The 19,791-nt window shown below is 60.3% G+C and overlaps 2 protein-coding genes across 2 annotated transcripts; one reads left to right on the top strand and one right to left on the bottom strand.

Moving 5' to 3' along the window:
- Positions 1–1,322: 1,322 nt before the first annotated feature.
- On the top strand, positions 1,323–7,398 carry LOC309874333 (uncharacterized protein). Its single transcript, XM_082752396.1, has 4 exons — positions 1,323–1,453; positions 3,171–3,805; positions 5,065–5,268; positions 5,732–7,398. Exons 2-4 carry the CDS (start codon positions 3,268–3,270, stop codon positions 6,760–6,762), a joined length of 1,773 nt encoding a protein of 590 aa, XP_082608522.1. The 5' UTR covers positions 1,323–1,453; positions 3,171–3,267; the 3' UTR covers positions 6,763–7,398.
- Positions 7,399–8,051: 653 nt separating this feature from the next.
- Positions 8,052–12,479, bottom strand: LOC309874339 (zinc finger protein 783-like). Its single transcript, XM_082752406.1, has 7 exons — positions 12,200–12,479; positions 10,962–11,363; positions 10,693–10,819; positions 10,437–10,550; positions 9,920–10,030; positions 9,689–9,808; positions 8,052–9,334 (listed from the first exon to the last, which is right to left on the bottom strand). The coding sequence occupies exons 1-7, from the start codon at positions 12,461–12,463 to the stop codon at positions 8,619–8,621; spliced, it is 1,854 nt and encodes a 617-aa protein (XP_082608532.1). The 5' UTR covers positions 12,464–12,479; the 3' UTR covers positions 8,052–8,618.
- Positions 12,480–19,791: the final 7,312 nt, after the last annotated feature.

Below are 19,791 nucleotides of genomic sequence, written 5' to 3'. Positions count from 1 at the left end.
GAGAGACCCCACTGGGACCCAGGGAAAGGGTCAGCCCCCGTGTTAAGAGGTCAAACTGGTAAAGGGCACCTTGATCCCAGTACAAATTGGGTCCTGCTGGGTTATTTCCCCAAAATGATGCTGGTGGGGACACGGATGGGAGCCAGGCAGCACGGGGAGAGCTCAGTGTGGGGCAGTGTCTGCAGAGGGATATGGGGGGGGTCACGGGGTGTTTTGGGCAGGGGGAGCCCCTTGGGACACAAATGGGGCAGGACACACGAGGTGCCCACTGGGGTTCGCGGGGCTCGAGGTGCCCATCGGGGTGCAGCGAGCAGGGTGGGGGCAATGGGGTTTGGGGGTGTGGGGGCAGCTGGTCCAGGCAGAATTCATTGGGGTGCACTGGGGGGGTCCCCTGGGTTATGGGGGTACCCCTGGGGGTGCACTGGGCAGGATGCACCTGGGTGATTTTGGGGTGCATAGGGTAGGGGGGTGTAAGGGGCACCCTCTGCATTGCATGGGATGGGTGCAGGGTGCCCATTGGGGTGCTCGGTAGGTTCGCCCAGGGGTACCGGGGGGGGCACAGGGTGAAGGGGGGGACATGGGGTTGCGAGCAGCAATGGGGGGCTTGGGATGGGGTGCAATGGGCAGGAAGGACGGGGAGGGGCCCGTTTGGGGGCTGGGGGGGGTGCCCGGGCCCCCCAGGGGTGCAGGGGCAGCGTGTGCTGGGGGGGCATCCATCGGGGTGCACGGCACACGGGGGGGGGCAAGTGGCACAAGGGGGTGCACGGAGAGGGTCTTTGGGGTGCAAACAGCACGAGGGGGGCGCAAACAGCACCGGGGGGGGGGTACAAACAGCACCGGGGGGGTGCAAACGGTGCCTGGGGGGGGTCCCGGGATCCCGGGGGGGGGTCACATATGGATGCCCAAGGACTGGGGCGCATTGGGCACCCCGGGGGGTGCGGGACCAGCACCGGGGGGGTACAAATGTGGGGGTGGGGGGGTGGGGGGGATACCGGGAGACATCGGGGGGGTGTGTGGGGGGGGTCCCCAGTACCGGGGGGAGCAAGGGGGGGGGCGGTTGGGGGCAGACGGGTACCGGGACCCCGCTACCGGGGCGCACGGTGCGGATGGCGCGGGGGGGGGGGACCCCTTTCGACGTGAACCCCCTTGCTCACCGGTGTCCCCCCCACCCCCGGTAACTCCCCCAACCCCCCCCAGGGTAAGGTCGGGGAGGCTTCATCCGACAGGGGGCGGCCGAGCCGCGGCTCCCCGGGCCCCCGCGCGGCGCCGCTCGGAGGCGGAGGAAATGAAGGCGAGTTCCGCCGAGGAGGGAGCCATTACCCGCCGCCACCGGACCTGAACCTTTCCCCAAACCGGCCCCCACGCCGCTTTCCCCCCCCCCCCCTACCCCTTTCCCCCTTCCCCTTTCCCCGTCTCCCCCCCCCTTCCCCATTGCAAGCCCGGCTCGGTACAGGTAGGCTCCGCCGTGCATGCCCTGCGGGGAGAAACCCTTAAAGGGGGGTGGGGGGAAAAAGCTTCAGGTTGCACCCCCCCTCGTGCTGTTTGCACCCTTTGGGGTGGGGGGGGGCCCGGGGGCAGGCACCGGCCCCAACCCCTTTGTCCCCGGTGCCCGTCGGAAGCGCGAACAAAAGGCGCCCGGTGGAGGGCAGGGCGCCGGCTGTGCCCGGTAGCCCCCCCCCCAAAAAACCCCTCCGGCCCCGGGTGCTGCAGCCCCCCCGATGCAATGAACCAAGCCCCCCCCGGGTCGTCCTCACCACCCCCAGCCCCCGGGGTGAGGCCTTTGCAGGGGGTGCGAGGGGTTGGAGGGGACCCCCGGGGGGCACCCAAGGGCTTGGGGTGGGCGCCCGAGACCGAAGCGGGGGTCCCCGAGGTGTTTGTAGGGGATGATTGCTGGGTTGTTTTTTTTTTCTGGGTTGATTTTTCGGCCCCCCCCCAACCCCGTCGGGGGCTGTCCTGAGGTCTTCAGCCCGGCCACGGGATGCTCGGAGGGCAGGGCGTTTGGTGGGGACCGCGCCGTGGGCTGCGGGCGCTCGCGGTGCCCAAGGTCTTTGCCGTGAGGACACGAGACCTGCCCCACGGCCAGGGGCCTCACCACGGTGTGCAGGTTTTCTCCGTCACCTTAGGGCATTCACCGTGGCCAAGGTTTTTCGGGGTTGCCCTGTAGCCCGTGCTGCGAGCCTCAGATGTTGGCCGTGGCCAAGGTGTTGACCGTGGCCTTGAGACGCTCGCCATGGCCGTGGTCATCACCCCAGGGCTGTCACCGGCTGCTTTTCGGGGCCCTGAGGTGCTCACCATGGCCTTCACTGTTGTCTTTGCCGTGGCCTTGAGGTGCTTGACGTGGTGAAGGACTTTGCCGTAGCTCCAAGGCTCCCTTGATGGACCTGAGAGGTTCACCATGGCCAAGGCCTTCGCCACAGCCCCACGGTGCTCGCGGAGGCCCTAAGGTTTTCACCACCACAGACAAGATCTGTGCCGAGGCCTGCAGCACGGCCAAGGTCCTCACCGTGGCCTTGAGATGCTCTCACCACGGCCACAGCCTTCGCCACGGCCCCAACACCTGCTTTTTGGCCAGGGTCTTCACTGCGGCCCTGAAGCCCTGTCCTGTGTCCCTGGTGCTTTTACCAAAACCACCTCGCCACAGCGCTGAGGTGCTTGCCATCACCACGGTCCCCGTTGTGGACCTGAGGTGCTGCCCGTGGCCAAGGCCCTCACCGTGGCCCCGAAGCAGTTGCTGTGGTGCTGAAGTCGTCGCTGTGGCTCCTGCCACAGCCCCGGGATGCTTGCCAAGGCCACATCCTGGAGGCACTCGCCGTGTAGCCAGAGATGCTCGCCACGGCCTCGCCGTGCTCCCCATCGCCCTCAACGCGGTGCCAAGGCCCTCCCCGTGGCCTTGAGGCACTCCCCATCGCCCCGAGGGGCTGCTGGCTCCCCTCAGCATGGCCCTGAGGCACTCGCCGTGGCCCCGGGGTGCTGGCCCGTGCCATGGTCCCAATGCACACACCATGACCACGACCCTCTCCGCGGCCCCCGTGGTAGCTGGCTGGGGGCCCCGGGTTCCTGTGGTTGGAGAGGGCTGGGGGTCCCCGCTGTCACCCCCCCTGCCGTAGGGACCCTGTGGGGTGCCGCACTGCCACCACCCACCGCTGCCCTTTCCTTTTCTCCCCTCCCAGGTGCTCTCGAGCCGGGGCGAGGGGATGAGGTGCCCCCCTGCCGCGTGGTGTGCCGAAGCGGCTCTTTAGATCCTCCCCGGCCCAAGCCTCCCCTGCCATGGATGCCTCGGGGGCTCTTGCTTCGGCTCCCTCCTCCGCGGCTCCCTCGGGCTCCCGCAGCCCCATGTTTCCCCCAGGAGCTGACAGAGAGGAGTGGGGACCGAGGTTCAATTGTGCCCCTTCCACCTCTGCCGCAGCCTCGCAGGCGATGCCAGCATCTGGCCGGAAGAGGAAGGCCAACTTCTCCAATGACGAGACCGAGACACTGGTCTGGAATGTGGTCCGGCACTTCAGCGCCCTGTATGGGTCTGAAGCCCTGCGGGCTCACCCCGTGCGGCGGAAGCAGCTCTGGACCCAAATCCAAAGCCGCGTCAACTTCCTGGGCTACACCGAGCGCTCCATCGACGACCTCAAGCACAAGTGGCGCGACCTGCGGCTGGACGTCAAGAAAAAGATCACCTCCAAGAAGCACCTGCCCATGAACCGCGCTGGCGGGCCGCTGCACAAGCCGCGCCTCACGCCCCTGGAGAAGATGGTGGCTTCCACCTTCCTGCAGGCCAGCCACGACTCGGAGCCCGAAATCATCCTGGACCCAGGTCAGTCGTGGTGGTTCTCTGGGGACAGGAGAGTTGGAGAGGCAGAGTCCTGTGCTGCAGCCCCGCCGGAGCTCTTCGAGTGATGCCTGGCCTGGGAACCCCACCAGGCTGCGGTCCCCCCAGCTCTGGGCTCTGCTGAGTGTTCGTGTTCTGTGCCTGCTGGTGCAGCGTGGATTGTGGAAGATTTGTGGGTTTTGCTCTCATTTGAGGTTTGTGTCGGGATCACAGCACGCAGCAGGGCTGTGGTCCTGTAATACCTGAAAGCTGCGTGCGCTGGGGTCAAAAACCCACCCTGGAAATAACCTGGGAGCTACAGGAGCGCCTCAAACGTTGTGGGAGTGGGTCTTGGTTTAAAATTCGATGCTGGGTGCCACCTCAAGGCAGCCGGTAGAAGACGGGATGGGATTTTATTGCCCCTGATCTCGTCAGGGATGGTGTCCCTCATGCTTAGCAGAGGTCAGAGGGAGCAGGAGCAGCTGCTGCGGCACCGAACCGCGCCGTCCTCCCGCTGCATCTCGCGGCCGCACCGCGGTGCTGCGTGTGGTCGGGAGGAGCCTTCTCGATGGGGCTGAGCCTTTGAACCGTGCTGTTTCTGCAGAGCACACCTGTGGCTTGGTTCTGCTTTGGGGTAACGCCTGGCTCGCTCCTGTGGCCAGGCAGTGCTTGAGGGAGGGTGTTGGGAGCTGACTACCCGACACCGTTGTGCTTTGCAGTGCTGTTGAGCTGGGCCTGCAGGTATTGCCAGCGAGGTTTTGTTGCTGTCCAGGAGGCAAACAACCCCCCTGCCCTTTCATTTCCTGAAAGGGAACGTGTCCGGCTTCTTTATACCCCAAAGGACACCCCAGGTCGTTGCTCCTGCTCCTTCCCCTGCTTTTCACCTTTCAGCTCAGCCCGTCGGGTGTCAGCGGGGACGGGCGGGCAGCGTGGGTCCCGTTTCACTTCTGGAGCAGGCTCAGGCTCTTCCTAAACCAAACACGATTATTGCAGAGCAAAAAAGCTCTGGGCTCAAGGCAGAAGCCCTGGGGGCTGTTTAGGGGGTGCCAACCCCCTGTGGGGCTGTGAGGTGATGGTGAGCAGTCGTGCAGGTGTCCCTGAGGGAGGCACATCGGTGTGACCGTGTCCCCTGTGCTGTGTCACCCCCCTGCACAGTACTCGGGGACCCTTCTCTGGGGGACCCCCGGCTGCCCTTAAAGCCAGGCCACGCGAGCTGGCAGTGCCGTTGTCGCAGCAGCTGATGCTGGATGTTGTCTGTCCCGCAGATCTCTTCTTCCCCGGCGCCACCAAGCAGTCCTTCATGCACCTGCAGCCCGGCGTCAGCCACCCCAGCATCTACATCGACACCAACGGGCAGCCCTCATCCCTGCCCGACGTGGAGGGCTCCGCCGTGCCCCGCCTGGCGGTGCAGAGCCCGGACCCCTCGGTCATCTGCGAGTACAGCCGAGGGGAAGGGCAGAGCAGTTCGGGTAAGGCTGCTCCGGGGCTTTGTGGGGGGGAGGGAGGGTGCGGAGTGTGGATGGGGAAGCGCTGGAGGCCTGCTGGTGGGAGATGTGGTGGTGGTGGTCTGCACGGACAGCCTGGTCCTGGCACGGCGGGGGCTCTCGGCACGGTGCTGGGGTCCTGTGGGTGCTGCTCGTTTGCCTCCTGGGCTGCACATCCCAAAGGGCTGCGGGTCCGTGCTTGTGAACCCAAACTGCCCAGGGCTGCTCGGTGGCGCGAGGAGGAGGCCCTGGCTTCCCCTGCGGCACGCGGTGGGCCTGGGGAACTCCCTGCTGCAGGATATGGGGGGGCAGGAACCATGCGAGGAGGGCTGGGCTGAGGGCTGGATGGACAGAGTGCGTCCGTGTGTCAGGGAAGGGTAAAGGGACAGCACAGAGCAGATGTGGCAGCGAGCTGCGCTCACGGGAGGGTTTCTCTTTTCTATTCCAGCTGAGTCGGGACCAGAGCTGCGGACTCCGGACATGACAGCCATTTCCCCGTCGCTGCGGAACGAGTCCCTCGTCTCCTACGCCTCCATGTCGGAGGAGGAGGAACGGGAAGGCCGGGAGGGGGAGAGGGGCCACGGCGGGGCCATGGGGCTGCAGCCTGGGCCCGAGGCCCCGATGTCCGCGGAGGAGGACATGAAGCTGTCCCGCCAGGCCATGCTGATCCGCCGCTGCAGCTCCCAGGGCTCCGTCACCTCCCTGCCCGAGGACCCCCTCAACCCCGTGGACGCTCACTCGGACTGGGGACACGAGGGGGTGTCCGACCTGCCCCCCCTGGCCCGCTCGCTCGACTCCTCCTCGCACCCCGAGGAGCAGGCGGGGGGCCCGGGCCCGGAGATGGGCGCTTTGCCCAGGGTACTGATGGGCCCCACCTGGGAGAAGGCGACCGAGGAGGAGCCCCCGGCTCGCTCCCCGCTGCACGGCGGCGCCCTGACGGAGGAATCGCTGCCCTCCTCCGCCTCCCCCCCGGGGGACGCCCCCGCCGCCCCCGGCCCTGCCCGCGGCGTGGGCTGCTCCCGGCTGCGAGAGGAGCGCCGGGAGAGCTGGAGGACTAACATCCACCACCTGCTGGACCTGGAGGAGCAGTGGGACCAGCTGTACCACCAGGAGCTGGCCATGTGGCAGGAGGAGCGGGCCACGCAGCGCGAGGAGAGGGCCCGCGACCGAGAGCTCCAGTTCCGCCTGCTGGGCGTCCTGACGGACATCCGCGACGAGCTGCGCTACCTGCGCCAGGAGAGGGCCAGCGCCCGGCAGAGCCAGGCGCCCCCGCCCGAGCCCCGGCCGGACCCCAGCCCGCTCCTCGAGCAGCCCAAAGCCGAGCCCAGCTTCCCCGAGCCGCAGGCCGGGAATGCCAGCTGGGCAGAGCCCGCCGTGCCCAGCCGAAGCCCTTTCGGCAACCGGGGCCGGGGGCGGCGCAGGGGGCGGCCGCGTGGCTCTGCCTCCAGACACAGACGGCTCTTCCTCACCAACAGCTAGGGCAGGCGGGGACGCTGTCCCGCGAAGGACGTGGTGTGTGGACGGCCCTCCCTCCCTCCCCACGCAGGGCTCCGGGCGTGCGGTGTGGGTGCCTGGCCACGGACCGACGGGTGTGCTCACGGGGCCGCACGCGTGTGTGTGTCACGGAGGCGTGCGGCCGTGAGCGAGGTTATTAGCACCGATTGTGCCACCGTGCCCGGACCCCGTGAGCACGGGGAAGGTGCAAGGGGACAGACACGCGGGCAGCTGGCGTGCGCTCGGCAAGTTTGGAGCACGCCGGCAAGCCCCGGGTCAGGAGGCGGCGATGCACGCTCGTGTGCGAGGTGTGCACGCACCCCCGGGAGGTGCCCGCGGCCGTGGCTGAGCCTCTGCTGCCGCGGGCAGCCCGGAGCGAGCGGGGAAGAGGCGTGCATGCGCGGGTGCCAGCGGGGCGTGCGGCGGCGCTAGTCGAGTAGGATTACTACCTTGGGGGGTGGGGAGTTAGGAACACTTAGTCGCGGATGTGCGAGCATTTTATGCAAATCATTTAATGACCTAATTTGCATATAACCGTAAACCTCTGTTAAAAAAAACAAAAAACGAAAAAAAAAAAAATCCCCCAAAAAACAGACAAGCCATCTCTCTGTGTGTGTGTGTGTGTGTGGACTCGGTGCTGGGGTGGCCGTGGCCCCCATCCCCACCCCAAACCTCAGCTGTGCGGTGCCGGCCACTGCTCACTCGTGCCGATGCCACGGGTGCTGCTGTGTCATGCTGGTAATTCGCCCTGCCCGTGGTGCCTCCTGGCTCTAATCCCCCCCGGTGCCAGCACGGTGCTGCCGTGGCCTGGGGGGGTCTGGATGTGCCCGTTGGCTGCGGGGGCTGCGAGCCCACTGCGGGGTTGGGGTCCCCGCCAGCTCCAGCCCTGCTGGGTGACCCAGGTCCAACTGGGCCCCCCCCGGGTGGCCAGGTCCCTTTTGGGGAGGGGGACAAGAAGCAGCTGGAGGCGTGAGATGGGTGCTGGACACTGCAGGCCGGGAGCATTTTATTTGCAGCAACACGATTCAGAAATACATGGCTGGGGGGGTGGGGGTGATGCGGGGAGAGGTGGGCTCCGGTCTCCGTGCGAAGCCCAGGGCTCGATTCCCAGGGGAGGCTTCGCTGCGAACTGGTGCCCAGGAGCGCGGTGAGAACGCAAGAAAAACGATAAATGCTGGAATTTGGTGAGAATTGCTAGAAACAGCTTTACAAGGCAGGGAGTCCCTGCTGGGCTGGGGCTGCTGCTGGCCCTGGGGGACCCAAATGGCCACAGGAGCAGCCTGGCCCTGCCTCTGGCTCCGGAGGTGATGCTGCCACCCTCCTGGGGGGGCTCCGTGGGGGACAGGGACTTTGGGGGGGACCCCGCGGGGCTGTGGCGAAGGCGCTGCAGCCCAGCACGACTTTATTCCGCGTTGCATCGTCCATACAAAAAAAACGACACCCCAAGCACTGTACAGAGCGGGACGGCGCGGGGAGTAAAAATAAGCAGCGGGGGCTTGGAGGGGAGGGGGGGGGCAGAGCAGCAGGCGAGGACGGCGGCGGGGGGCAGCGTGGGGGGGGCATGGCAGGCAGCAGCTCCCGTCCATCATCCCCAGATTGTCTGGCGGGGGCGAGCGGCAGGGGGGTGACGAGCGTCCCTCCGTGGTGGGGCTGGGTGGGGGGTGGGGGGCAGAGACCCCCTCCCCACATGCGGGGCAGGTGGCACCACTGCCTGCGCCCCCCCGGCCGGGCGCCCGGATTTGGTACAAAGCTCCGTGGCCGGCGCGTGGCCCCTCTCCCCCCCCAAAAAAAAAAAAAAAACGTCCTGGGGAAGGGGGCATCAGTCCGCAGCGGGGCGTCCCCTAATCCCCGGGGGGCAACCCGGGGGGGGGCAGCGGCGGGGGTCCGGCTTCGGCCCCGTGCACGCGCTGGTGGTCCTTGAGGGACTCCTTGTAGCGGAAGCTGCGGCCACAAGACGGGCACTGGTAGGGCCGCTCGCCCGTGTGGATGCGCTGGTGCTTGAGCAGGTTCTGCTTGCGGATGAAGCTCTTGCCGCAGGCGGCGCAGACGAAGGGCCGCTCGCCCGTGTGCAGCCGCTGGTGGTTCTGCAGGTGCTCCTTGCGGCTGTAGCACTTGCCGCACTCGGCGCACTTGTAGGGCCGCTCGCCGCGGTGGATCATCTGGTGCCGCACCAGCCCCGAGTGGCAGTTGAAGCTCTTGCCGCACTCGGCGCAGGGGTAGGGGCGCTCGGCCGCGTGGCTCCGCTGGTGGATCCGCAGGCTCTTCTTGCCGCTGAAGCTCTTCCCGCACTCGGCGCAGCCGTGAGGACGCTCCTCCGAGGGTGCCGCCGCTGCCGGGACCCCCCCCGGCTCAGCCCCCGGCCCCGGTTCCGCACCCAGGGTTTTGCCCAGTCTGTGCTGTGCGGGCAGGGCCCCCCCGGCCACCGCTGCCTGTCCCTCGGGGCTCCCGAAGCCCGAGCCTGGGAAGAGCAGCTCCGTCGAGGCACCCGGCAGCACCTCCTCTGGGGGATCGGCGCGGGGACACCGCTCCTCCGTCTTCACCATCAGCCCCTCGCTGGCTAAAGGGGGAAAAAGGCCGCGGTCAGCAGCTGCCGGGGACCGGGGATGGCCCCGAGTTGGGGGGCAGCACCCACAACCAGCCCAAAGCTGTGGGGATGATGTCCCTGGTGCCTCCCTGCCCGACCCTAACGCATTTTTTAAGCATGGCCAGGGCATAGGAATGGCTGCAACGACCGAAATCAGTGGGAGCAGGGGCTCTGCCACCCCCGGCACCCGGTTGGGGTCTCCCCCAGGGCTGTTCCTGAGCTGCACCAACATGGACAGGGCCTGCAGCAGCCGTGGGGAAGAGCAGGACCCGCACAGCTCCTGCTGGGCTGAGAATCCCCCCCAGCCCAAGCTCAGGCATCGCTCACCGGGGCCGGGACCGGTCAGGATTTCCCTCTCCGGCAGCTCCCAGGGCTCCCTGACGCACGGCTCTTCCTCCTGCTTGATCCACGACAAGAAGTCGTGCGCCGTGATCAGGGCGTCCGCACCTGCGGGGAAGGGAGGGGAGGGGGCCTCAGGGTGGGACAGGGAGGAAAACGCTCCAAAAAGCCGGCACTGAGCGCCCGGCTGGCGCATCCCATGGGTGCTGCCGGCCTCACCTGCACAGGGGTCCGCGGGCATCCCCCGGTCCTCCCCGAACTGCTGCTCCCCCACGAACGCCACCTCCTGCTTGATCCGGGACAGGATGTCGGAGGTGGAGATCAGCGGCTCTGTTTGCAAGGAGAGACTTGGCTGGGGCCAGGCTGCAGCCACCCCGTGCGACCCCGCTCCTTGCCGGGGCGCTGGGAATGGCCACGGGGTGGGGGTCCCATAGCGGTGACAGGGCCTCGAACACCCCTATAGGAGCTGTAGGATGGGTGGCCATGGGACATTCCCTGGGGACGGGTGGCCACGGGACATCCTATGGGGATGGGTGGCCATGGGATGTTCCCTGGGGATGGGTGGCTATGGGATATCCCACAGGGATGGGTGACCATGGCACAGCCTATATGGACAGGTGACAGTCACACAGCCCTTAGGGACAGGACGCTGAGGACGTGCACCCTAAATGCAAGAGGGAGGGAGCGGGGCCGGAGCAGAGCCCGTCAGGAGGAGCCGCCCGAGCCGATGCCTCACCCGCGCAGGCGTCCGCCGGCAGCTCCCGGGGCTCCAGGTCCCTCTGCTCGGGGACGCAGGGCACCTCCCCGCGCTCCAGCCGGGGCTGTGGGTCGCTCCTGGCCAGGGCTGCGTCTGCTCAAGGAGGGGAGACAGCGCGGGGTCGCAGCGGCGGCCGAGATCTCCCCATCGTGGGGCCGGGGAGAGGCGGCGCCGAACGCCCCCGGCCTCCAGGAAAAGGGCAAAAAGGGCAAAAAGGGCAAAAAGGGCTGTTTACCCAGGGAGATCAAAGACTCGTAGTTCTCCTTCACCAGGTTATTGTACAGCTCCTTCTGCCACTCCTCCAAATTCTTCCACTCCTCCGCCGAGAAGTAGACGGCAATGTCAACAAACGTCACCGGCACCTGCAGGGACAGGTCCGCGGGCAGCTCAGCGGCGCCTGTCCCCGTCCCTCCGACATCCCGGCCACGGGGACTCGTGCAGCCCCCACAGACAGCCCCCAAAGGGCTCCCGAGCCCCCTTCATGCCCACCCCGGCCCTGCCCACCTTGGGCACCTCTCCCCGGGGGCCGGGGGGCAGGCGCAGCACCCAGAAGTTCCTGTTCTTCAGCAGGTTCTCCACGTTCTCCAGGCGCCGCTGCAGCAGCCCGTACTCCTGGATGAGGGTGCCCAGCACGGCCCACTTGCTCTCCAGCTGGTTGCCGAACTCCATGGCGGTTTTCTCGCAGTCCAGGAGCTTTTTCTCGGCCGTGCCGGAGCGGCCCTCCAGGCTGAGCAGGCGGGTGGCCAGCAGGTCGATCTTCCTCTCCATCGCCTGCACCGTGGCCACCACGGTCCAGAGCGAGGCCTCGGCGGAGTGCAGCTGCGCCTCCCGCACGTGCGCCCGCTCGGGCAGCAGCGGCGGCTGCAGCGGCATCAGGTGGGGGGGCTCCACGTTCCACTCCTGCACCTGCACGGCGAAGGGGGAGGCTGGGGAGGGGGCACGCCAGGTGCTGCCCCCACCACCACCACCTCCCGGACCCCGCGGGTACCCCCGTGCCGTGCCCAGGTCCCCGTCCGTCATCCCCAGCTGTGCCACCGGGAGGGCGCAGGGTCCCTCCTGCCCCCCTGATCCTTTTTTTTGGGGGGATTTTCTGGCCGTGTCTGGGTGGAGGAAGGAGCAGGGTGGGCAGGGAGCAGTGGGGTCACCGGAGCATCGGGGGTCAGCAGGGCACGGGGACATCCCAGGGCTGGAGCCCCTGGTGGAGCATCCCGGGGACATGGGGGCATCGTGGGGACAACGGGGGCATCGTGGGGACATGGGGACATCGTGGGGACATGGCGACATGCGAGAGGAACGTGGGCATCCCGGACAGGGCTGCAGGGGGACATCCTGGGGGGGAAGATGGGGACATCCAGGAGGGAGATGGGGACATCCCGGGGGCATGGGGGCATCCCAGGGGGGAGATGGGGACACCCAGGGGGACACGAGGACGCCCAGGGGGGACACGGAGACATCCAGGGGGGGCCACGGGGCCACTCGGGTCCATTTGGGGGGGGGTCTGGGGGCTCCGCTCCTTGTCCCCAGCGCCTTTTCCAGGGACCCCCGAGCCGGAGAAGCGGGACCGGAGCGGGACCGGAGCGGGACCGGAGCGGGACCGGAGCGGGGCCCCGTCGGGGAGCGCCCCAGCAGCGCGGGCGGGGCGGCTCCGCCTCCGGGCCGGGGCCGGGGCTCGGGACCGGGGCCGGGCTGATCGGGGGAGCCCCGAACCGAGCCGGGCAGGGCCGAACCGGGCCCGTTCTTACCTGGGCGGGCGCCCACTCGGCCATGGCCCCGCGGAGCTGGGCCGGGCCCCGTTGGCTGGGGCCGGGCCGCGGCGGGGAGAGCTGGCTGCCGCCGGGCCCGGGGCCGTTCCCGGAGCCGTTCCCGGAGCCGTTCCCGGGGCCGTTCCCGGGGCCGTTCCCGGGGCAGTTCCCGGGGCCGGTGCCGGGGCCGCTGTCGGTGGCTGAGCGCTGCGGGCCGGGCCCCGCCGCCCCGCCGAGGAGCCAGGGGCAGCCGGGGAATTGCATCCGCCTCGCCGGTGCTTGGCGGGCGCGGGCGGGGGGAGAGCGAGCGAGGAGCGAGGAGCACTGCCGCCTACCGGCCCGGCACCGGCACCGGGAACGGGAATGGCACCGGGAGAGGCACCGGGAGAGGCACCGGGAGGAGTGGGACCGGGAGTGGGACCGGGAGAGGCTCCTTCTTTCGCCCCCCCCCCCATGGGACGCGGCTGGCCCGGGGCGCTCCGTGGGGCTTCCCTGTGCGGGATGGGGGTGGAAGGGGGGCAGGGGACAAGGGGGACAAGGGGGGGGACAAGGGGGACAAGGAGGGGGATGAAGGGGACACTGGGGATCAGAAGGGACACGCAGGACAAGGGGGGGACAAGGGGGATCAGGAGGACAAGGGGGACAAGGAGAGAGACTATGGGGACCAGAGGGGACAAGGAGGGACAAGGGAACTGGAGGGGACAAGGAGGGGGACAAGGGGGACAGGAGGGGACACTCGGGATCAGAAGGGACAAGTGGGACAAGGGAGGGACAAGGGGGACCAGGAGGACAAGGGGGACAAGGAGAGGGACTAGGGGGACCAGAGGGGACAAGGAGGACAAGGAGGGACAAGGGGGACAAGGAGAGGGACAAGGAGGGGAGCAAGGGGGACCAGAGGGGACAAGGAGGGACAAGGGGAACAGGAGGGGACAAGGAGGGGGACTAGGGGGACCAGAGGGGATTTCTTCATGGAGAGGGTGGCCAACGGGAGCGTGGGTTGGTGCACCCAGTGTCCCAGGCTCTGGTTCAGCTTCTTGTCACAGAATCCCAGCCCAATTGGGGCTGGAGGCCCCCTCAGGGTCCCTCTGGTCCCAGGGGTGCTCCAGCAGCCCCCAGAGCTGCCCTTCTTCCTACTGTTTAGGAGAAATTCAGAGAGTTTAAAACGAAAAATGATTTATTTGTGAGTGTGTTTCTGTCACTGCTACTCCTGACAAGGCGCTGGGTGTTACTTAGCGTGGCAAGCTTTACATTTTCAGGTTGACTTTTAACAAATAAATAGATAAATAAATAAATAAATAAATAAAAATAATAATAATAATGAGAATGAGTTGGAAATTCTCCTTAAAGAATACCCAACTTGTTAAAGACCTGTTTTTTTTTTTTTTTTTCCTTCTGGCTGCACAAACCCGACAGTTTACCCAGTCACTTCTATTTCCCCATGAACCTTATTTCTCAAGGCGAGCACAGATTCTCAGCTGAGGTTTCCTATCCAGTAACACTGTCTATGAAGCACTCCTGCTCTCCCTGCTATGAGAATCGGGGCAGTTTGTTCCGCAGCAGGTCAAACTCCACAACTGGAGAATTAAAACAAAGCCTCCCGGAGAGGAATTCAGAGAATCTCATTATTCCCATTCACGTTTTTGGCCATTTCCTACCTGAGTCTTTTTACAGTGTCTGCGGCCCCTCTGCTGGCTTCCCACCATCACCTTCCCGTGCTCCTAGCAGTTACCACACTAGAGGATTCCCGTATTTCCACCCCACTTCATTCAAGTCTGTTCCATTCTTCTTTAGCCTAAGTTTTAGACTGGAATTATTGCTTATGTCACTGCCTTTTGATGCTTACTTTATGCCGGTTTTTCTTTCCTTTTAATTTAAGGAGCATGCTCATTGTGCAAATTATTTATCTATGGTGCTAAGCGAGATGTTGCTGCATGGTAACACGAGACACCTGAAGAGATGCACAGTCCAGTAAAAGTGCACCTGCAGAAGGGCATCACAGCACACCGGTGCCAAACATCTTGAAAACAGGGTCCTGCCTTGCTCTACCGTGAATTTAATTAAAAACGTTCCAAGTCCTTTTGCATTGGGCAAAAATCTTTAATGTTTTCAGTGTCTTTTGTCAACAGAGATTGAAACCGCAATGCTTAAATACATCGTCAGAAATGATATCAGAAATAATATCAGAAATTATTATAAACTTCAAAAATAGTTAACAGCAACATGTTGAGCAATTCTAGCACACAACTTAATCATTACAGGCGTAAGCCTGGTCTCAATCAAGGCAAGGTTCTTACCAGCATCAGTGGAGCCAGCAGCACTGGAAACACTGGGAACAAACCCAATAGAAGTTATATTTTTTTTAAAGCTGAGTCCTTGCATTAACATCTCTGCACTTTTTATACCCTAAGCAGAGAGCACCTCACCACAGCATTGCAGCAACACTCCGAAGGCACCTGGAAGAAGCTGTTTCTCCTTGCACGTGCTCCAAATTTCAGGTGGGAGGAAGGGACGTTAGGTATAATCCACCCACCTTGAAGCCCTTCTGCTTGCAGAGGAAAGAAAACTTCCACAAAGGTTTTCACAAAACCAGAAATACCAAGACTCCCACTTCCTGCTGCTTCTGCCTCTCCTTTATCAGGACACAATCAAGTCATTCCAACACGACGTCCACCTGGCTCTGAATTTCCCCTGGTTCTAAACTTTTGTTCTTCAGGTAAGGCCATGAAGACTTTTTGCAGCAATTAACTCCTCCAGCTACTCGTGTTCACCCTCACTGTGCCCACTGCTAACCCAGGGAGCTAATTTTCTGATGCTTCTCACGTGGGAGACATCCAGTTTTATTAAGCAAAGATGAAGAGGTTTGGGAATGTTGTAAAACTCAGCATTTTGGGCAAGCGAGATTTTACACACCGTCACTATTTCGGATCACCCCACTGGCTGCGTGGCTTTCCACCTCTAACTCCTTTTAATGTCTCCACTTAAACCTCGAAACAAGGTGATTATTTTCACTCCAACACACAAAAATCTCCAATGTAAGCGACCATCTGTGCCTGGTCTTCCCCTGGGACGGCTGCTCCTCAGCCCCACGCTTGCAGCACAGGGCTAGGAAGGTCTTAACACGGAGGATTTACGTTCAGCAGCTCCTGAACAAGCAGCCGTAGGAGTGTGACGTGCCAAATTCAGCCCTGCTGTTCCAGGTGCTCTTTGTTTCGCAGAAGGAAGGAGTTCTGCTAAAATGGTGCTTCACAGGAGCTGCCTCGCTGCAAAGAATCCCCATTCAGGAGCATCCAGCACGCCGGCAGCTACTAAGGCATCACGTTGCGTGGGAGAAGGATAAAAGAAATGCTGTCCCCAGGGTAAATTTTAAGAAGAAAATAAGGAGAAGTGAGTGATAAAAGAGTTTTCTGGAAGCTGCTCCTGCTTTGGGGATGGGCAGGGATCCCTCGGGGCCATGAGTACTCCCTTAATCTCCTTCAGGATTTACCAAGCTCCATCCCAGCCCCAGTCGTTTCCTGGTCTGCTGTTCCTCGAGGGAAGCCAAGGACAGAACTTCATTCACGGCCTCAGTGCAGAACACGAGCTTTGCACAGGAGGCAGCTCTACCTTTTTGATCCTTGCCCTCAGCTGGAATAAGGAAAAACGCTGAGCATCACCAGCCTGCAGGGAGATGTGTGATGTGCAAACCCCGTCTCCACAGGACTCCTTTCCCGTCTGCTAATCCTCTCTCCAGCTGAAGCCACTGCTTTCTTGTTGGCTTCCAGGGAAGAGTTTTTCACCTGTGCTTCACACTTACATGAAGAACATACCTGTGTGCCTTGCCAGAATCTCCAAAACTGGCATCTCCTGCACTGTGAATAAATTTTTGAAACAACTGATTCTGGTTATTTCCATGCAACAGCACCTTCACTGCCACCATTACTGTCCCATCAGTGTTTTTGTTTTTATTTTTTATTTTTTTTTCTGTGTGTGTTACACCAAACCCAACCCTTCACTTCAGCCTGAGCTCCCAAGCTCCCAGAAGCTCCATTTTCTGCTCACAGCTCTGCAGACAATCCTGTTCTGATCGTATCTTGGTCTTCTCGAACATGAAAACCCCCAGCAATTTTCTGCTTAAATTTTCTGCTTAAATTGTTCTGCCTAAATGTTCTGCTTAAACACAGCCATTTTCTAGCACAGGCTGCTTTGTGCATCCGAATGTTCCTTTAATAATGCTTTTGGTACAGTCAATGCTGCTGTGTGGAACTCCCCCTCCCAGACATGAATCATCTAGCCACCAATTAAAACCAGCTCCTGATCAATGCCTCTTCGGCTAGCACCAACCCTGCCATGCTTGGGTTTGATTCGGTTTAACAAAACTGCCTCATCCTAAACCTTCCCCTGTAATTGATACATGACTAGAACCATCACCTCTGGTGGGTTATTTGCTAACAATGAAAAATCTATCCCAGGGAAGCTTTGGGCACAGTAGTTACAGGCCCACGTTGTGAGTTTGCAAGTGATTTGTGTGCCTGGGTTTCTCTGTAAAACTTTTTTTACTCGCTGTCCACTTGTAAGGCCTCTCTCCTGTCTGAGTTTCCTGGTGTCAGATCAGATCTGCGTGCTGACCAAAGCTTTTCCTGCAGTCTGTGCGTACGTATGACCATACCTGATTCCTTCTGGTGTGAATCTGCTTTTGTTTTAACAGCCCTGTTTTCAGTTTAGAGGTTTTCTGACATGCTGCGCACACACACAGCCTCTCTCCCGTCTGGGTTTCCTGGTAAAGAAGGATCTCTTGGAATTCGTCAGGCTCTCCTCTCCCAGGAGGGCTGTTACCTCTTCTGCTTCCTGTTGTTCGATTTGCCTGACCTGCTCCCGAATTGCGATGGCTCTCAGATGTTACCCCCTTGTCTGAAACTTGGACGTGGAGTCCTGGGATCCTCCTGAACACGATCCAAACAGCTCCGTATTTCCTGAGCTCTGAGCCTGATCCCAGCAGCACCACAGCCTGGAAATAAAAAAGATTCCAAACTTTACCTGATGTGATCTAACTTAAACTTCCAAAGAACAAAACCTTATTTATTGTGAGTAGTCTGTACAAACAGAACAAGTTTGGGAACAAAAAGCAGGGATGCATTAGAACCCCCCTCCCTCTGATCCTAGAAGCTAGATCCTTAGTATGCTGCCAGTTTAATTTTTGGCTGGTCTGAGGCCATCACACACCTGTGCTGAGACCTGCAGGAATTTCTCTTTTCCTCAGAATCCCGCTGCTCCTTGACACGTGGCACTTCCCTCGGCCGGATATCGATGTTGGGAACAGGACAGTCTGCACAGGGAACACAGGGAAACAATAACCACCATTTCCACGTTCTGACACCTCCCCCAAATCCCCAATTACAGAGGTATTGCCTAACCTACTTTAATTCCCAACGTAGGAACGATAAGTCGCAGGAAGACCAGTGCTGAGAATGGCTTCGTGTCAGGCTATTTGCTTCCAGTCTCTAAGCCCTGTACTTTCTCTCTGCCCTTTTTTGTAGCATGACTCATTTTCATTAATTTACATGAAAAATACTGCCTTTTGCTTTCTCAAAGAGCAACATTTTGGGCCCTAAAGCTAGAAGCAAACACTCCGTGATACTGTTTTCTAGCAAAAGCCTGCATAACCCTCTGTCCAAACACACCTCTCTCTTCTGCTCTGGAGACAAAACCAGAGAGCAGGTAACTGCAAATCACTGCCACAGCTGCTCGGGCATACAGGATGAGTAGGCAGCAGTATTTGTCTTCCAATTCTTAAAATATTCCAGAAACGGTAGCTAAAAAGTTGAAAAGTCAAGTGTTCAGAAGTGGAAGGTCTTGAATTGATACAGTTGTGCAAGTGTAATTCATAGTTAATATGAATAAAAATGATTCATGTCACTGTTTTCCCCCAGGTAATTCTTTTTCATGCAGAGCAAGGCACACGCTTTAACAGAGCAGAGCTGTACAAAAAATAGAGGCTGCTGTCTGCGCTCCAGCTCTTCTACTGTAAAAAATAGAAGACATGTAAAGAATGAAAAAGTGGAATTGCACCATCTCATTATTTCATGGATGTTCAAATGTGAAAGTGCAGAAATAGCAGCAGAATGAGGTTAGGCTAAATCAGCACTTCTCCACCAGAGCTGTCACAAAGAGGAAAGTAGAGTAAGCAACAGCTGAGGCTTCTCGGGTTCGCAGCAGTTCTGTTTCTGCAGCCTGGAGGACAAGAAAAAGCACATCTAGCCCGTAACTACAGCCAGGCTCATTCTGCTATTAATCCGAGGAATCGGGTGAAAGCTGAGGAACCAGAGGGGGTTCACACCTTCAGATTCAGAAAGCAACGATTCCAAACTGATGTAGTTGGGCGCTTAACACTGACTGGTAAGACCCCTCTTCATTTTCTGGGGCATCATTCATGTTATTCGAGTACTGCTGCATCAGAATAGTTCAATATTCTTCAGTGAACCACAACAAACAACATACGTGGGGGTTTGGAGATGATGGAAAAACTCACAACTTGACTACGATTGACAAGTCCGCAGGACTCACGCTGCCGTGCGTCGTTCCAGCTCCTCAGCTCGTGAGTTTAAACCCTTTCTAAACCTTTGCTCTTTGACAGGTAGCACATAAATCAACCGGGACGCTGCCAGAGCCCAAGTCCCTCTGCCAGGGAAGACCCCATCACCCTACCCTGTCTCTTGATCCGTGTCACAGATATCACCTGCACACAGAGACATCAACAGAGTGCAGGGTGGGCAGCAGACACGGAGGCATTAGAAAAGCAGCTGTCCTTCAGTCTGCAAGGACTGTGGAGCTTATCTTCACAGCTTCAGGAGCCTCTAAAGATTAATCCACAATAAATAAATAAATAAATAAATTAAAGGATTTGAGGAGTGACTGGTAGGGAAGGGATAGGCAGATACAGCACAGACCTTTCTGCCTTCTGTGAGAAATGGGAAACTAACCCTGACCCGAAGTGGTTGAGGATTTGTAATTCTCCTGCATCACTTTCTTGTAAAGCTCTTTCTGCCTGTCTTCCAGGTTCTTCCCCTCATGTGCTGCCACATTATCAAGTGTCCCAGGGACCTAAAACAGAGAGTGTTCAACGCTCGGTGCCAGCAGTACACTATACACCCTTGAAAGCCTCTTTGCTCATCAGCCAACCGTTTCTAGCAATGCCCACGTTACGTATAACCAGCATCTTACCTCAGGAGTTTACATGTGAATTTTCTAGTGTTATCTCTACACATAGCTCAGAGCAGTAAAATGATTTAAAAATAACATGACTCAGTGATTTTGTAAAACAACTGGGTCAAAAATTAATCACAAAAAAAAAAAAAACGTGGTCAGTGAACTTGAAACTCCAGTCACTGAATGAATAAAATAAAATAAAATAAAATAAAATAAAGTAAAATAAAATAAAATAAAATAAAATAAAATAAAATAAAATAAAATAAAATAATTCGGAATGCATTTTAACTGAGGCAGTGCCACAGTCCATCAGATCCAGCTCTAAGAGTTTTTCCCCTGCTAATAAAACTGAAAAGGTAATGCGGACAAAAAATTCAGCCCTGTGAATACTGAAAAATGATTACTGCAGT

Source organism: Aythya marila, assembly GCF_965140915.1.
Source record: "Aythya marila genome assembly, chromosome: 2".
Classification (NCBI taxonomy): Eukaryota; Metazoa; Chordata; class Aves; order Anseriformes; family Anatidae; genus Aythya; species Aythya marila.
Note: the sequence above shows the minus strand (reverse complement) of the source record. Positions and strands in the feature narration are given on the sequence as shown.

Coding starts and splice junctions, on each gene's coding strand:
- LOC309874333 (XM_082752396.1), top strand. CDS start 3,268: ATGGATGCCTCGGGGGCTCTTGCTTCGGCTCCCTCCTCCGCGGCTCCC. Junction 3,806..5,064: donor CGAAATCATCCTGGACCCAG/GTCAGTCGTGGT, acceptor TCTGTCCCGCAG/ATCTCTTCTTCCCCGGCGCC. Junction 5,269..5,731: donor GGAAGGGCAGAGCAGTTCGG/GTAAGGCTGCTC, acceptor TTTCTATTCCAG/CTGAGTCGGGACCAGAGCTG.
- LOC309874339 (XM_082752406.1), bottom strand. CDS start 12,463: ATGCAATTCCCCGGCTGCCCCTGGCTCCTCGGCGGGGCGGCGGGGCCC. Junction 10,551..10,692: donor CGAGTCTTTGATCTCCCTGG/GTAAACAGCCCT, acceptor CTCCTTGAGCAG/ACGCAGCCCTGGCCAGGAGC. Junction 10,031..10,436: donor GCCGGCGGACGCCTGCGCGG/GTGAGGCATCGG, acceptor CCTTGCAAACAG/AGCCGCTGATCTCCACCTCC.